General features: G+C 57.1%; 1 protein-coding gene across 3 annotated transcripts in view; it reads right to left on the bottom strand.

The window, feature by feature from the left end:
* The window catches only part of CA9 (carbonic anhydrase 9), a 70308-nt gene that overhangs the window by 19542 nt on the left and 37216 nt on the right, over window positions 1-13550 (bottom strand). For all 3 annotated transcript variants that reach the window (XM_073343230.1, XM_073343232.1, XM_073343233.1), the window contains exons 3-7: window positions 6010-6180; window positions 2777-2919; window positions 1361-1453; window positions 754-820; window positions 27-184 (exon numbers count right to left, since the gene is read on the bottom strand). In XM_073343230.1, coding sequence (XP_073199331.1) covers window positions 27-184; window positions 754-820; window positions 1361-1453; window positions 2777-2919; window positions 6010-6180 — 632 coding nt within the window. The remainder of the gene's footprint in view (window positions 1-26; window positions 185-753; window positions 821-1360; window positions 1454-2776; window positions 2920-6009; window positions 6181-13550) is intronic.

Raw genomic sequence — 13550 nt, 5'->3', positions numbered from 1 at the left:
GGCAGGCCCTCACCCCCCGGACGGACCTGCTCCTTGGACAGCAACACCGTCTGGTTGAAGACAGTCCAGTTCACCGTCTGGTAGCAGGGAGGGGTGGTCAGAGAGCCACTGTAGCGGTAATAGCGGCCTAGGTTGGTAGGCAGCAACCCTTCAATATTGAACCCAGCCACTGCCGTTTCCTTGCCTAGAAGGGAAAAAATACTGCCGGTGCTCTAGAGCAGCATGTCTCCATGCTCTAGAATAGAGAGACAGCACGATCTAGAGCAGCACAGCTCCACGGACTAGAGCACAGCAACAATCAAGAACTGCACAGGCCCCTGGGGATCCGAATCAGGACAGCAAGATCCTGGTCAGCACGTCCCCAGGAGCCAACCCCCAGATACGGTGAGCGGTGACTGCTCCGCCGCATGGGAACTGCCCCCTGGTTTCGCTGCAGAAGCACAATGCACTGGACAGGCACAGCCAGTCTGCACAAGCCCCGGATGGACAAGCCTAAGGCACCAGGGAAGTCATGTCATTGGGACAGGTGCAGAGTGGGAGCCCGGAGAATCCCGAGGGATGAGACAGGTATGCAAATGCTGAGCGGGAATCCCTGAAAGGCCTTGGCTGAGCGGGCCACTCATTGTCTGTCTGTCTCACAGGAGCTGCCTGCCTCTGTCTGTCTGGCATGCACAAGCCTCTCCATGCAGCAGGCAGCTCACTCGCTGCCCCGGGCTGTCCCCATGGTGGGCATTAGGCACGCAAAGGCTTTACCTTCCTCTTGGATCTCATCCAGCTGCTCAAGCAGAGGCTGATAGTGCACGTTGTCCTCCGGCCCAACCTGTAACGCACAGACTCAGCAGGTGTGAGAGCACAGGCACTAGGAAGGGCAAGTCTCCTGCCTATTGAGCCCCCGCAGCTGGGTCACAGCAGGGAGCATCGCTCCGAACATGGGACTAATATCACTCTCACAGGCAGAGGATCGACCTGTGACCTCCCTGACTGACTTGGCTGGGGTCAGGGCATCCCCCAGCACGGCCCTTCCACCCCCTGATCAGGATCAAAGCATGAACCCTACCACTGACCAGCGATTAGGGCATCCCCTAACCTCACCTGGACCAGTGTGCAGAGCACATTCTGCCTCCCACCACCAGCATGGCCTGGTGATCGGGGCATGTCCCATCTCCGCACTGGCATGGCCCAGTTGACAGGGCATTCCTCCCTCCTGGAGATCCCCTGCCCTCCACTGCCCCTATTTCCCTCCACCCCAGAATTGCCTCAGTCCTCGCCTACCCTGCCACGCCCAGCCCAGTGATCAGAACATCCCTGCCAGGCACTGCCCCCACCCCACCTTCCCAGTGACTGCCCCCATTGGCATCACCTGCAGGAAAGCTGCCAGCACTGCTAGGCCACCGGGCTGCCTCATTGCCTCTTTGATGCTCTCATAGCTGGGGTTGTAATAAACCATATGGATCTGGAATCAAAGCACAGAACCCCCTGAGGCTCCATTGTGCCATGGATGAGTGCTGGACCACCCAGACCTGTACTGGTCCCAGGGTGACCCAACCAGGTGTGGCCAGCCCCAGCACTAGGGCCTCTCCATTAGCAGCGCCTGGGGCTTGGTCACCTGGCCAGAGCCCCCCACTTGGCACCAGGCAAGCTCCCCAAACCATTTACGGTGACCTGAGCATACTGCTGCTGCTGCCAGCCCCTGCTGCCCCAAGAGCCCACCCTGCCACCAGCCTCCCCCATTTTCTGCACATGGGGCAGGGCTCAAGGTCGTCTCCCTGGTGCCCCTCTCGCTGGGACAGCAGCATGCTGGCAGCCAGCTCCAACTCCTGTCCTCCCTGATGCACTGGGCCCTGGCGGCTCCGTGTGAACAGCAATGGGGGAGGGAGGGTAGAACAAGTTAGGAACCAGACCCAGGCGGCAAACAGCCCCAGGATCTCTGTGACCACACAGCTCTGGGCTGGTGCCAAGGACGAGGGCACAGCGAGCTGTCCCCACTCCCAGGCCCAGAGAATATCACGGCCCTCACATGCCAAGAAGCGGGCCAGAGTTCTGGGGAAAAGATGAATCATCCTCCAGCACAGGGCAGCCTGCACTGGGAGCTCTGCGTTGACCCCTCCTTAGGGCCTGGGTCCCCTGGGATAGTTTGTGCCCCCCAGGCACATTCTCGGGCAATTTTAAAGGGGGCTGCGATGGGCCCTGGACTTAGGTGGGGGTGGGCTCCCTGTGGCCCGAGCACCTGGTTAGTGCCAGGGCAGTCTGGCTGCAGAGCAGTATGGATTGTTTATCCTGTACGCAGAGTGAGTGCTCCCCGTGTGGGTCTGTCCCTGCGCTGTGCACCGGGTGCCTGGCTCCAGGCTATTCTCTCCCCACCCCCACCCTGCTGGCACAAGGTCCCTTCCATGCCTCACTTCCCCTCTGCTTCCATGTTTCAGGCTGTGTCATAAACTCTGCTTTGATTTCAGTTGCTCAGCCCGAAGCGCAGGATTCCTCCCTCTGGGTTGCTGGCACTGGGCACTTGACCTGTGCCCTGAGAGGGTCTGAGTCAAGAGCGGAGATTGTGGTCGGAGCACTCCACTGAGGGCAGGGGTGGCAACTCCCCGCCAACGGAGCTGCAGTGTGGACAAAGGGCAGCCAGTGACCTGGGGGTGCCACAACCCCCTCAGGGCCCTAGCCCTCACCCTGTGCAGACAGCTGGAGCGGGTGGGACTGATGTGATCATCGCCAGTAACTGAGGCACACCCGGGGAGCAGCAGGCAAGAGGGGAAGGTCCACGACGGATCTTTACCTCCCCATCATAGCGGCGTCCGTCCACAGTGTGTTCTGAGCCCGGCCCTGCCGGGGAGCCCCAGTGCAGGTGCAGCTGCATTGCTCTGTGCTCCTGGGGGTAGCCGCTGGCAATAGTCAGAGAGCCTGGCAGCTGAAGGACAACTGCAGGAGAGAGGGAGTGAAGCGGGAGAGGAGTCGGAGGTGGGCTCTGATCCATGCGCTGGCACCAGGCGGAGATGTGTGTTATCGAAAATAGTCAATGTGGTGTAATGGAAACCAGGTCTTGGCAAAGAAACCGATTGCATTCTTTGATGCAGTTAGGAGTTTGGTTGAGAGAGGGAAGGGTAGAGATGTAACACACTGAGACTCAGTACAGTGCAACACGCAGTTAAAACCGTAGCACTATACAGCAGAAACAGAGCACACGTTAAATGGATTATGCCCCAGCTTACCAACAGCTCTCAAAAAACAGCTGCCAATGGGGAATCCTCACTGATCAGGGGAGTCTATAGTGAGGTTCTGCAGGGATCAGTTCAAGGCCTGACACTATTCAACAGTTTCACTAATGCTCTGGCAGTAAGTCACTGCTGATGCCACAAAGATCGGCAGAGCAATAAGGATGAGAACAGGGCAGCCACACAGACCAATCTGGATCACTTGGTAAGCTGGGCCCATTCCAACAAAATGTGCTTTAATGCAGCCAAATGCCAAGTTCTCCATGTAAGAACAAGGAATCCAGGCTGCACTTACAGACGGGGGCTACAGCACTTACAGTCCTGGGGAGCAGCAACTCAGAAGAGGATTTAGGGGTTACAGTGCACCAGCAATACAACGGGAGCTCCCAGTGCAACTCTGCGGCACAAGGGGCTAATGAGATCCTTGGGGGTGTAAATAGGGGATAGCAGAGGAGCAGGCAGGTGCTTTTATCCCTGTATAAGGCATTGGTGAGGCCGATACTGGAACTTGCGCCCAGTTCTGGGGTCCACATTTAAAAATTAGAGAGGGTGAAGAAAAGATCTATAAAAATGAGTTGAGTGCTACAGAAAATGTCTCCTAGTGAGAGACCTCCATCTGTTTAATCAAAAAGGAGATTGAGAGGTGACTTGATTATGGTGTAGAGTTTGTCTACAACACAGGAACACTCAGGAAACTAACGTTTAAAGTGGATTAGTTAAATCATATTAAACCCCTACGTGGACACTCTGAATCAGAATTAAAGTGAACTAAACAAAACTGAAAAAAGGCCACTCTAACTCTGAATAAGAGCATCCACACAGGAGTTCAAGACAGTTTAACTAATCCACTTTAAATTCATACCTTTGGCTAATTCAGATTAATTTTCCTGTGTGTCCCCATGTACACAAACCCTTATTTACCTAAGTACCTTAGCCCTAAGTACCTTCCTGGGAAGAAAATAACAGGTTCCAAGGGCTCTTTACTTGAGCAGAGAAAGGCAGAACAAGAACCTATGGCTGGGAGCTGAAACCACATGAATTCAAATGAGAAATCAGGCACAAATTTGGAAGAATGTTTTTACGTGAGTAACACCTGGCGCACACTGCCAGAGGCAGTGCTGGACTCCCCGACTCTTTGACATCTTCAAGCCTGGCTGCCTTTCTGGAAGCTGCTTTAGCCAAACAAGTTCTGGGGCTCAGTGCAGGGGACTGTGGTTGGATTCAAGGGCGTGTGCTACAGAGCAGGTCAGACTAGGGATCTGATGGTCCCTTCTGGCCTTGGAATCCAGGAATCTATGAAACTCTAGGACAGTCAGGGAACCTTCACTGGGAGGGGCAGAACAGTGAGCCCAGAGCTTACCCAGACCTGGCACCCCAGTGGGGCCTGCTGGGGGAGACTGGAACTGTAAAACCAGGAGCTCCCCCACAGCCAGCGCTCCTGCCCCCCCGCTCCCCACAGCGTCCCCTCTGCTGGGACTGACCAGGCTGGAGTAGCCGGGAGCTCCCCCACAGCCAGCGCTCTTGCCCCCCTGCTCCCCACAGCGTCCCCTCTGCTGGGACAGACCAGGCTGGAGTAGCTGGGAGCTCCCCCCACTGCCAGCGCTCCTGCCCCCCTGCTCCCCACAGCGTCCCCTCTGCTGGGAGAGACCAGGCTGGAGTAGCCGGGAGCTCCCCCCACGGCCAGCGCTCCTGCCCCCCTGCTCCCCACAGCGCCTCTGCTGGGTGAGGCTGGGACTGAAGTAGCTGAAAGCTCCCCTAGGGTTGCCAACTTCCTAATTGCACAAAACTGAACACCCTAGCCCCACCCCTGCCCCAAGGCCCTGCCCCCACACTCACTACATTCCCCTTCCCTCAGTGGCTCGCTCTCCCACATCCTCACTCACTTTCACTGGGCTGGGGCAGGGGGTTGGGGTGTGGGAGGGGGTGACGGGCTCTGGCTGGGGTTGTGGGTCTGGGGTGGGGTCGGGGATGAGTGGTTTGGGGTGCAGGAGGGGGATCAGGGCTGGGGCAGGGGGTTGGGGGTCAGGGCTGGGGCTCAGGGCTTACCTCCGGCGGCTCCTGGTCAGTGGCGCGGTGTGGGTCAGCAGGCTCCCTGCCTGTCCTGGCACCGTGCTGCACCCCAGAAGTGGCCAGCAGGTCCGGCTCCTAGGCAGGAGGCTCCACTCACTGCTCTCGCCCGCAGGCACCACTCCCCCAGCTCCCACTGGCCGTGGTTTCCAGCCAATGGGAGTGCGGAGCCGGTTCTCGGGGCAGGGGCAGCGCGTGGAGCCCTATGGCCCCCCTGCCTAGGAGCTGGACCTGCTGGCTGCTTCTGGGGCCCAGCGTGGTGCCAGGAGAGGTAGGGTCGAGCCTGCTTTAGCCCAGCAGCACCGCTAACTGGACTTTCAATGGCCCACTCGGTGGTGCTGACCAGAGCCACCAAGGTCCCTTTTCGACCGGGCGTTCCCGTCAACAATCGGACACCTGGCAGCCCTAAGCTCCCCCAACAGCCAGCACTCCTGCCCCACTCCCTGCAGTTCCTCCTGCTGGGAAAGGCTGGGGCAGCTGGGAGCTCCCCCCACAGCCAGTGCCCTGCGCCACTCCTTAGGGTGCCCCCTGTTGGGAGAGGCTGGGGCTGGAGTAGCTGTGAGTCCCACAGTGAGTGCTCCTGCCCCACTCCACACAGCGCCCCCTGCTGGAAGAGGCCAGGACTAATCTATGGGAAATGTCTCAAAATATCCCATCTCGTCTGAGCACCCTGTGAAGCAAGTTCCATGCCCTGTGAGCCCAGCACACACGACTCAGCCCCGCCACTGACCTGTGTGTCCGTTGTTCATTAGGCTGAGCTGCTCACTGGGGTCCAGGTTGCAACCTGCCAGCACAACAGGCTGCAGCTCAGGGCTGAAGATTGTGGAATTGGTGTCAATATTGATGGGAGACTGCATCTGCCCACCGCAGTAGGGGTACTCCAGCTGCCACTGGGCCTTATCTGTGCGGGGAAAAGAGCGACGAGTGGGTGAGCCTGCGGGGTGAGGGAGCCTGCCAGGGAGGAGGAATGTGCAGGGGGCTCCGGGCCCACCCACAGAGGCTGCAGCACTCACAGGATGGTGATGTCAGAGGTCTGAGCAGACCGGGGAGCCTGTGGGGAGCGCAAATGCAAACACTGCTCCCTCCTGACAAGCATGTGCCACAGGGATTGTGTTGGCCTGGGTGCAGCGCAGTGTGCTTAGTCACACTCAGTCCGTTTCACTGATGGCCACTTACCCCTGAATTTTACCCCGGAGCGGTGGGGGGGACTGGGAACAGACAGTACAAGCACCCTCTTGCCCCGCCTCGTGGTACCTGCCCTGAGCACAATGCACTGGGGGGCTCCTGCCCTGGGCGCTAGCTCCCTCCAGGTTTGCTCAGAAGCCTTTTCAGGCGCAGCACTGCGATGCTGCTTCCTGCTCAGACAGCAGCCGATGGCCAGGGCCTGCTCTGCCAGCAGACAGTGCTGGGCTCTGAAGCTGCTGGAATCTTGGGGCAGCTGTCACAGGACAGGGCTCTGTGCCCTGTGCACAGCCAGGAGCATCTATTTTAAGGAGCAGCTGGACAAGCTGTGAGAAGATGAGTTACAGCCTGATCCTGGCAGGGAGAGACACGCTCCTGGCGCAGCTGTGCTGCTCCCTCTCTGCCACTAAGGGAACGCTTTGCTGCCCGGCCCTTCATGGCCCTTTCAGAGGCAGCCTGGCTGGCCAGCTCAGAGACATGAGGCAAAACTGCTAATGCAAGTCACATGGTGGGGGGGGGAGAGACATGCAGCAGGGTACGGCCATGAATGGAAACATGCTGGCGGCCCTGTGGGCAACAGGACTTCACTGCACAGTGAGCAGCACCAGAAACTCAAAGGCGGCACCAAAGAGAGCAAGTCCCGTCTCTCCCATTTCCACGCAGCTGGGCAACACAGGGACCTGTGTCCATGTACACATGAAGCCCTTGTGTGTGCATGAGACAGAGCCAAGTCTCTGTGTGCATCTACAGGGGCTGTGCCCGAAGACACACGTGCGCATGTGCGTCTACGGGGGCTGTGCCTGAAGACACACGTGCGCGTGTGCGTCTACGGGGGCTGTGCCCGAAGACACACGTGCGCGTGTGTGTCTACGGGGGCTGTGCCCGAAGACACACGTGCGCGTGTGTGTCTACGGGGGCTGTGCCCGAAGACACACGTGCGCGTGTGCGTCACCACTTCTGGGGGACCCTTGGCCCACATAGCTCCTCCCCAGGCACGTGTCTGCTTTAAGGCCTGTTAGGCTGCGCTGTTCCTTATTCCTGTATTTTGAGTGCCTATAAAGGTTTCTGGGTTTCCCTGCCTGGGCTCAGTGAATGGGCTCTTTTCCTTATTGGTAGACCCCTGCAGAGGGACTGGGATCCCACAGGTCCGACAGGACCCGCTGCCATGCTAGAGGGAGCAGGATATTTAAAAGTCCTGAGCAGGGCTTTAGCTGGAAACAGCAGTACTGGTGTGTCACAGCTGGCTCCTAGTTACCCCAGGAGAGGTTTAAGCTGGAACTCATAAGGAGGAACAGGTTAGGCTGAGCACCTGGGGGACACTTCGGGTGAGCACTGGGGGAGGAGTAGAGATGGGTGGCACCCACAGAGCACAATTCATGGTGCGTATTGCTAGGCAGAGTGGCTTAGAGTGAGTGCCCGGGGAACTGGTCAGGGCACACACCTGGGAAGGTTTATGATGAACACCAATGGCTTGGTTTAGGGTGAACACTCAAGGAGCAGCAATTAAGGGAAAACACCCAGGGAATAATTCAGCGTGAGCATGTGGGGAGCAGCACTTTAGGGTGAATGCTGGACGAATGTTTTTTGAGTGAATCCCAGAGATGGAGCAATTTAGAGTGAACACTCACAGAACGGTTTAGGGCAAGGACCAAGTGAGGAGCAGTGTAGGGCAAACCGGGTATGGCGAGCATCCAGAGAGGAACAATGTCGGGTGAAACCATTGTGGAATCATTTAGGGGCGCACCTGAGAAGAGAGCTTTACAATGGACACCAAGGGAAGAGCATTAAGGGCCGAGCAGTTTGGGGTGGACACTTAGGGAGATGTTCAGCAGGAGCACCCAGGGAACAGGGTAGGATGAGCATATAGGGAAGAGCCTGCGGTTTGTGTTAGGAGAATTTGAGAGTGAGTATCCAGGGAGGTAATATTTAGGGGGGCATGAGAGGGGACCGGTTCAGGCAGAGCACTCAGAGAGGTGCAGTTCGCGTGAGCACAGTGAAGAATGGTAGGACGGACTCATGAGACAGCGTTGACGTTTCTCCCCTACATGGAGTGAGCAGACCAGGGGACTGGTTTAGGATCAATACCCAAGGTATTCACAAGCCTAGGGTGTGGCAGCACATCGCAGCCTGTCACTGTTTGCAAATAGCTCAGTACAACCCTGGTGGTGTGAAGCAGGAGTAAAGCCATGCACCCGGGCGTTGCCCAACACGGCTCGGCACCGCACCGAACGCCCCCCCTGAGCGCTAACGGGGCATTGGGCAACACGGCTCGGCACCGCGCCCAACGCCCCCCCTGAGCGCTAATGGGGCGTTGGTCAACACGGCTCGGCACCGCGCCCAACGCCCCCCCCTTAGCGCTAACGACGCCGCGCTGAACGCCCCCCCCTTAGAGCTAACGGGACGTTGGCCAACACGGCTCGGCACCGCGCCGAACGCCCCCCCTGAGCGCTAATGGGGCGTTGGGCAACACGGCTCGGCACCGCGCCCAACGCCCCCCCCTTAGCGCTAACGACGCCGCGCTGAACGCCCCCCCCTTAGAGCTAACGGGACGTTGGCCAACACGGTTCGGCACCGCGCCGAACGCCCCCCCTGAGCGCTAATGGGGCGTTGGGCAACACGGCTCGGCACCGTGCCGAACGCCCCCCCCTTAGAGCTAACGGGACGTTGGCCAACACGGCTCGGCACCGTGCCGAACGCCCCCCCTTAGAGCTAACGGGACGTTGGCCAACACGGCTCGGCACCGTGCCGAACGCCCCCCCTGAGCGCTAACGGGGCGTTGGGCAACACGGCTCGGCACCGCGCCGAACGCCCCCCCGAGCGCTAATGGGGCGTTGGCCAACACGGCTCGGCACCACGCCCAACGCCCCCCCCCTTAGTGCTAACGACGCCGCGCTGAATGCCCCCCCCCTTAGAGCTAATGGGGCGTTGGGCAACACGGCTCGGCACCGCGCCGAACGCCCCCCCTGAGCGCTAATGGGGCGTTGGGCAACACGGCTCGGCACCGTGCCCAACGCCCCCCCTTAGCGCTAACGACGCTGCGCGGAACGCCCCCCCCTTAGAGCTAATGGGGCGTTGGGCAACACGGCTCGGCACTGTGCCGAACGCCCCCCCTTAGCGCTAACGGGACGTTGGCCAACACGGTTCGGCACCGCACCGAACGCCCCCCCTTAGCGCTAACGGGGCGTTGGGCAACACGGCTCGGCACCGCACCGAACGCCCCCCCTGAGCGCTAACGGGGCGTTGGTCAACACGGCTCGGCACCGCACCGAACGCCCCCCCTGAGCGCTAACGGGGCGTTGGTCAACACGGCTCGGCACCGCGCCCAACGCCCCCCCTTAGCGCTAACGGGGCGTTGGTCAACACGGCTCGGCACCGCGCCCAACGCCCCCCCTTAGCGCTAACGGGGCGTTGGTCAACACGGCTCGGCACCGCACCGAACGCCCCCCCTGAGCGCTAACGGGGCGTTGGTCAACACGGCTCGGCACCGCGCCCAACGCCCCCCCCTTAGCGCTAACGGGACGTTGGCCAACACGGCTCGGCACCGCGCCCAACGCCCCCCCTTAGCGCTAACGGGACGTTGGCCAACACGGCTCGGCACCGCGCCCAACGCCCCCCCCTTAGCGCTAACGACGCCGCGCTGAACGCCCCCCCCCTTAGAGCTAACGGGGCGTTGGGCAACACGGCTCGGCACCGCGCCGAACGCCCCCCCCTTAGCGCTAACGGGGTGTTGGCCAACAGGGCTCGGCACCGCACCAAACGCCCCCCCTGAGCGCTAATGGGGCATTGGCCAACACGGCTCGGCACCGCGCCGAACGCCCCCCCTTAGCGCTAATGGGCTAACAGGATGGGTGGAGACACAGGGATGCATTTAGCCTTCTTTGGGCTGGTGCACAATCCTGATATAAGAGGTACTGGACCTCCACCTCCAGCCCATTGCTGGGCCTCAGGAGGGCAGATCTGACCATTGGCATGTCTGAGCCCTGGTCTACACTATGAGTTTAGGTTAAATTTAGCAGCATTAGATTGATTTAACCCTGCACCCGTCCACACAACGAAGCCATTTTTGTCAACTTAATGGGCTCTTAAAATCGATTTCTATACTCCTCCCCAATGAGGGGATTAGCGCTGAAATCGATGTCGCCGGGTCGAATTTGGGTTAGTGTGGACATGATTAGATGGTATTGGCCTCCGGGAGCTATCCCACAGTGCTCCATTGTGACTGCTCTGGACAGCACTCTCAACTCGGATGCACTGGCCAGGTAGACAGGAAAAGCCCCGTGAACTTTTGAATTTCATTTCCTGTTTGGCCAGCGTGGCAAACTGATCAGCACAGGTGACTGTGCAGATCTCATCAGCAGAGGTGACCATGGAGTCCCAGAATTGCAAAAGAGCCCCAGCATGGACTGAACGGGAGGTACTGGATCTGATCACTGTATGGGGAGATGAATCAGAACTCCATTCCAAAAGACGAAATACCAAAATATTTGAAAAACTCTCCCAGGGCATGAAGGACAGAGGTTATAGCAGGGACCCGCAGCAGTGCCGCGTGAAACTTAAGGAGCTCAGGCAAGCCTACCAAAAAACCCAAGAGGCAAACGCCCACTCAGGGTCAGAGCCCCAGACATGCCGCTTCTATGATGAGCTGCATGCCATTCTAGGGGGTGCCCCTACAACTACCCCACACCTGTACATGGACTCCTGCAAAGGACTCTCACACAACAGGGATGAGGATTTTGGGGACGAGGAAGATGATGAGGAGGGGGAGGTTGAAGATAGCACACATCAGGCAAGTGGAGAAACCATTTTCCCTGGCAGCCAGGAACTGTTTATCACCCTGGAGACAGTACCCTCCCAGCCCGGGCTCCCAGACCTTGAAGGTGGAGAAGGCACCTCTGGTGAGTGTACCTCTGTAAATATAATACACAGTTTAAAAGCAAGCATATTTAATTCTAGAAAGAATAGTAAATATGGCAGGCGACCAGCTTGGCTTAACAGTGAAATCCTTACTGATCTTAAACACAAAAAAGAAGCTTACAAGAAGTGGAAGATTGGACAAATGACCAGGGAAGAGCATAAAAATATTGCTCGGGGATGCAGGAGTGAAATCAGGAAGGCCAAATCACACCTGGAGTTGCAGCTAGCAAGAGATGTTAAGAGTAACAAGAAGGGTTTCTTCAGGTATGTTAGCAACAAGAAGAAAGTCAAGGAAAGTGTGGGCCCTTTCCTGAATGAGGGAGGCAACCTAGTGACAGAGGATGTGGAAAAAGCTAATGTACTCAATGCTTTTTTTGCCTCTGTCTTCACGAACAAGGTCAGCTCGCAGACTACTGCACTGGGCAACACAGCACGGGGAGAAGGTGACCAGCTCTCTGTGGAGAAAGAAGCGGTTTGGGACTATTTAGAAAAGCTGGAAAAGCACAAGTCCATGGGGCTGGATGCGCTGCATCCGAGAGTGCTAAAGGAGTTGGCGGATGTGATTGCAGAGTCATTGGCCATTATCTTTGAAAACTCATGGCGATCGGGGGAAGTACGGTCTCCCACAGTATTCTTGCAAGCAAGTTAAAGAAGTATGGGCTGGATGAATGGACTATAAGGTGGATAGAAAGCTGGCTAGATCGTCGGGCTCAACGGGTGGTGATCAATGGCACCATGTCTAGTTGGCAGCCGATATCAAGTGGAGTGCCCCAAGGGTCGGTTCTGGGGCCGGTTTTGTTCAATATCTTCATAAATGATCTGGAGGATGGTGTGGATTGCATTCTCAGCAAGTTTGCAGATGACACTAAACTGGGAGAGGTAGATACCCTGGAGGGTAGGGATAGGGTACAGAGGGCCCTAGACAAATTGAAGGATTGGGCAAAAAGAAATCTGATGAGGTTCAACAAGGACAAGTGCAGAGTCCTGCACTTAGGATGGAAGAATCCCATGTACCGCTACAGACTAGGGACCGAATGGCTAGACAGCAGTTCGGCAGAAAAGGACCTAGGGGTTACAGTGGACGAGAAGCTGGATAGGAGTCAACAGTGTGCCCCTGTTGCCAAGAAGGCCAATGGCATTTTGGGGTGTATAAGTAGGGGCATTGCCAGCAGATCGAGGGACGTGATCGTTCCCCTCTATTCGACACTGGTGAGGCCTCATCTGGAGTACTGTGTCCAGTTTTGGGCCCCACACTACAAGAAGGATGTGGAAAAATTGGAAAGAGTCCAGCGGAGGACAACAAAAATTATTAGGGGACTGGAACACATGACTTATGAGGAGAGGCTGAGGGAACTGGGTTTGTTTAGTCTGCAGAAGAGAAGAATGAGGGGGAATTTGATAGCTGCTTTCAATTACCTGAAAGGGGGTTCCAAAGAGGATGGATCTAGACTGTTCTCAGTGGTAGCAGATGACAGAACAAGGAGTAATGGTCTCAGGTTGCAATGGGGGAGGTTTAGGTTGGATATTAGGATAAACTTTTTCACTAGGAGGGTGGTGAAACACTGGAATACGTTACCTAGGGAGGTGGTGGAATCCCCTTCCTTAGATATTTTTAAGGTCAGGCTTGACAAAGCCCTGGCTGGGATGATTTAGTTGGGGATTGGTCCTGCTTTGAGCAGGGGGTTGGACTAGATGACCTCCTGCGGTCCCTTCCAACCCTGATATTCTATGATTATAATGATTAATTTGCCCTGAAGACTTGGGATGCATTCGTAGCCAGTACAGATACTGGAAAAGTCTGTTAACGTGTCTGGGGATGGAGTGGAAATCCTCCAGGGACATCTCAATGAAGCTCTCCTGGTGGTACTCCCAAAGCCTTTGCAAAAGGTTTCTGGGGAGGGCAGCCTTATTGCGTCCTCCATGGTAAGACACTTTACCATGCCAGGCCAGTAGCACTTAATCTGGAATCATTGCAAAACAAAGCATGGCAGTGTGTGTGTTTGCTGGCATTCAAGCAACATCTGTTCTTTATCTCTCTGTGTTATCCTCAGGAGTGTGATATCATTCATGGTCACCTGGTTGAAATAGGGGAATTTTATTAAGGGGACATTCAGAGGTGGCTGTTCCTGCAGGGCTGTTTGCCTGTGGCTGAACAGAAATCATCCTCGCTGTTAG

The sequence above is a fragment of the Lepidochelys kempii genome, chromosome 5 (assembly GCF_965140265.1).
Source record: "Lepidochelys kempii isolate rLepKem1 chromosome 5, rLepKem1.hap2, whole genome shotgun sequence".
Classification (NCBI taxonomy): Eukaryota; Metazoa; Chordata; order Testudines; family Cheloniidae; genus Lepidochelys; species Lepidochelys kempii.
Note: the sequence above shows the minus strand (reverse complement) of the source record. Positions and strands in the feature narration are given on the sequence as shown.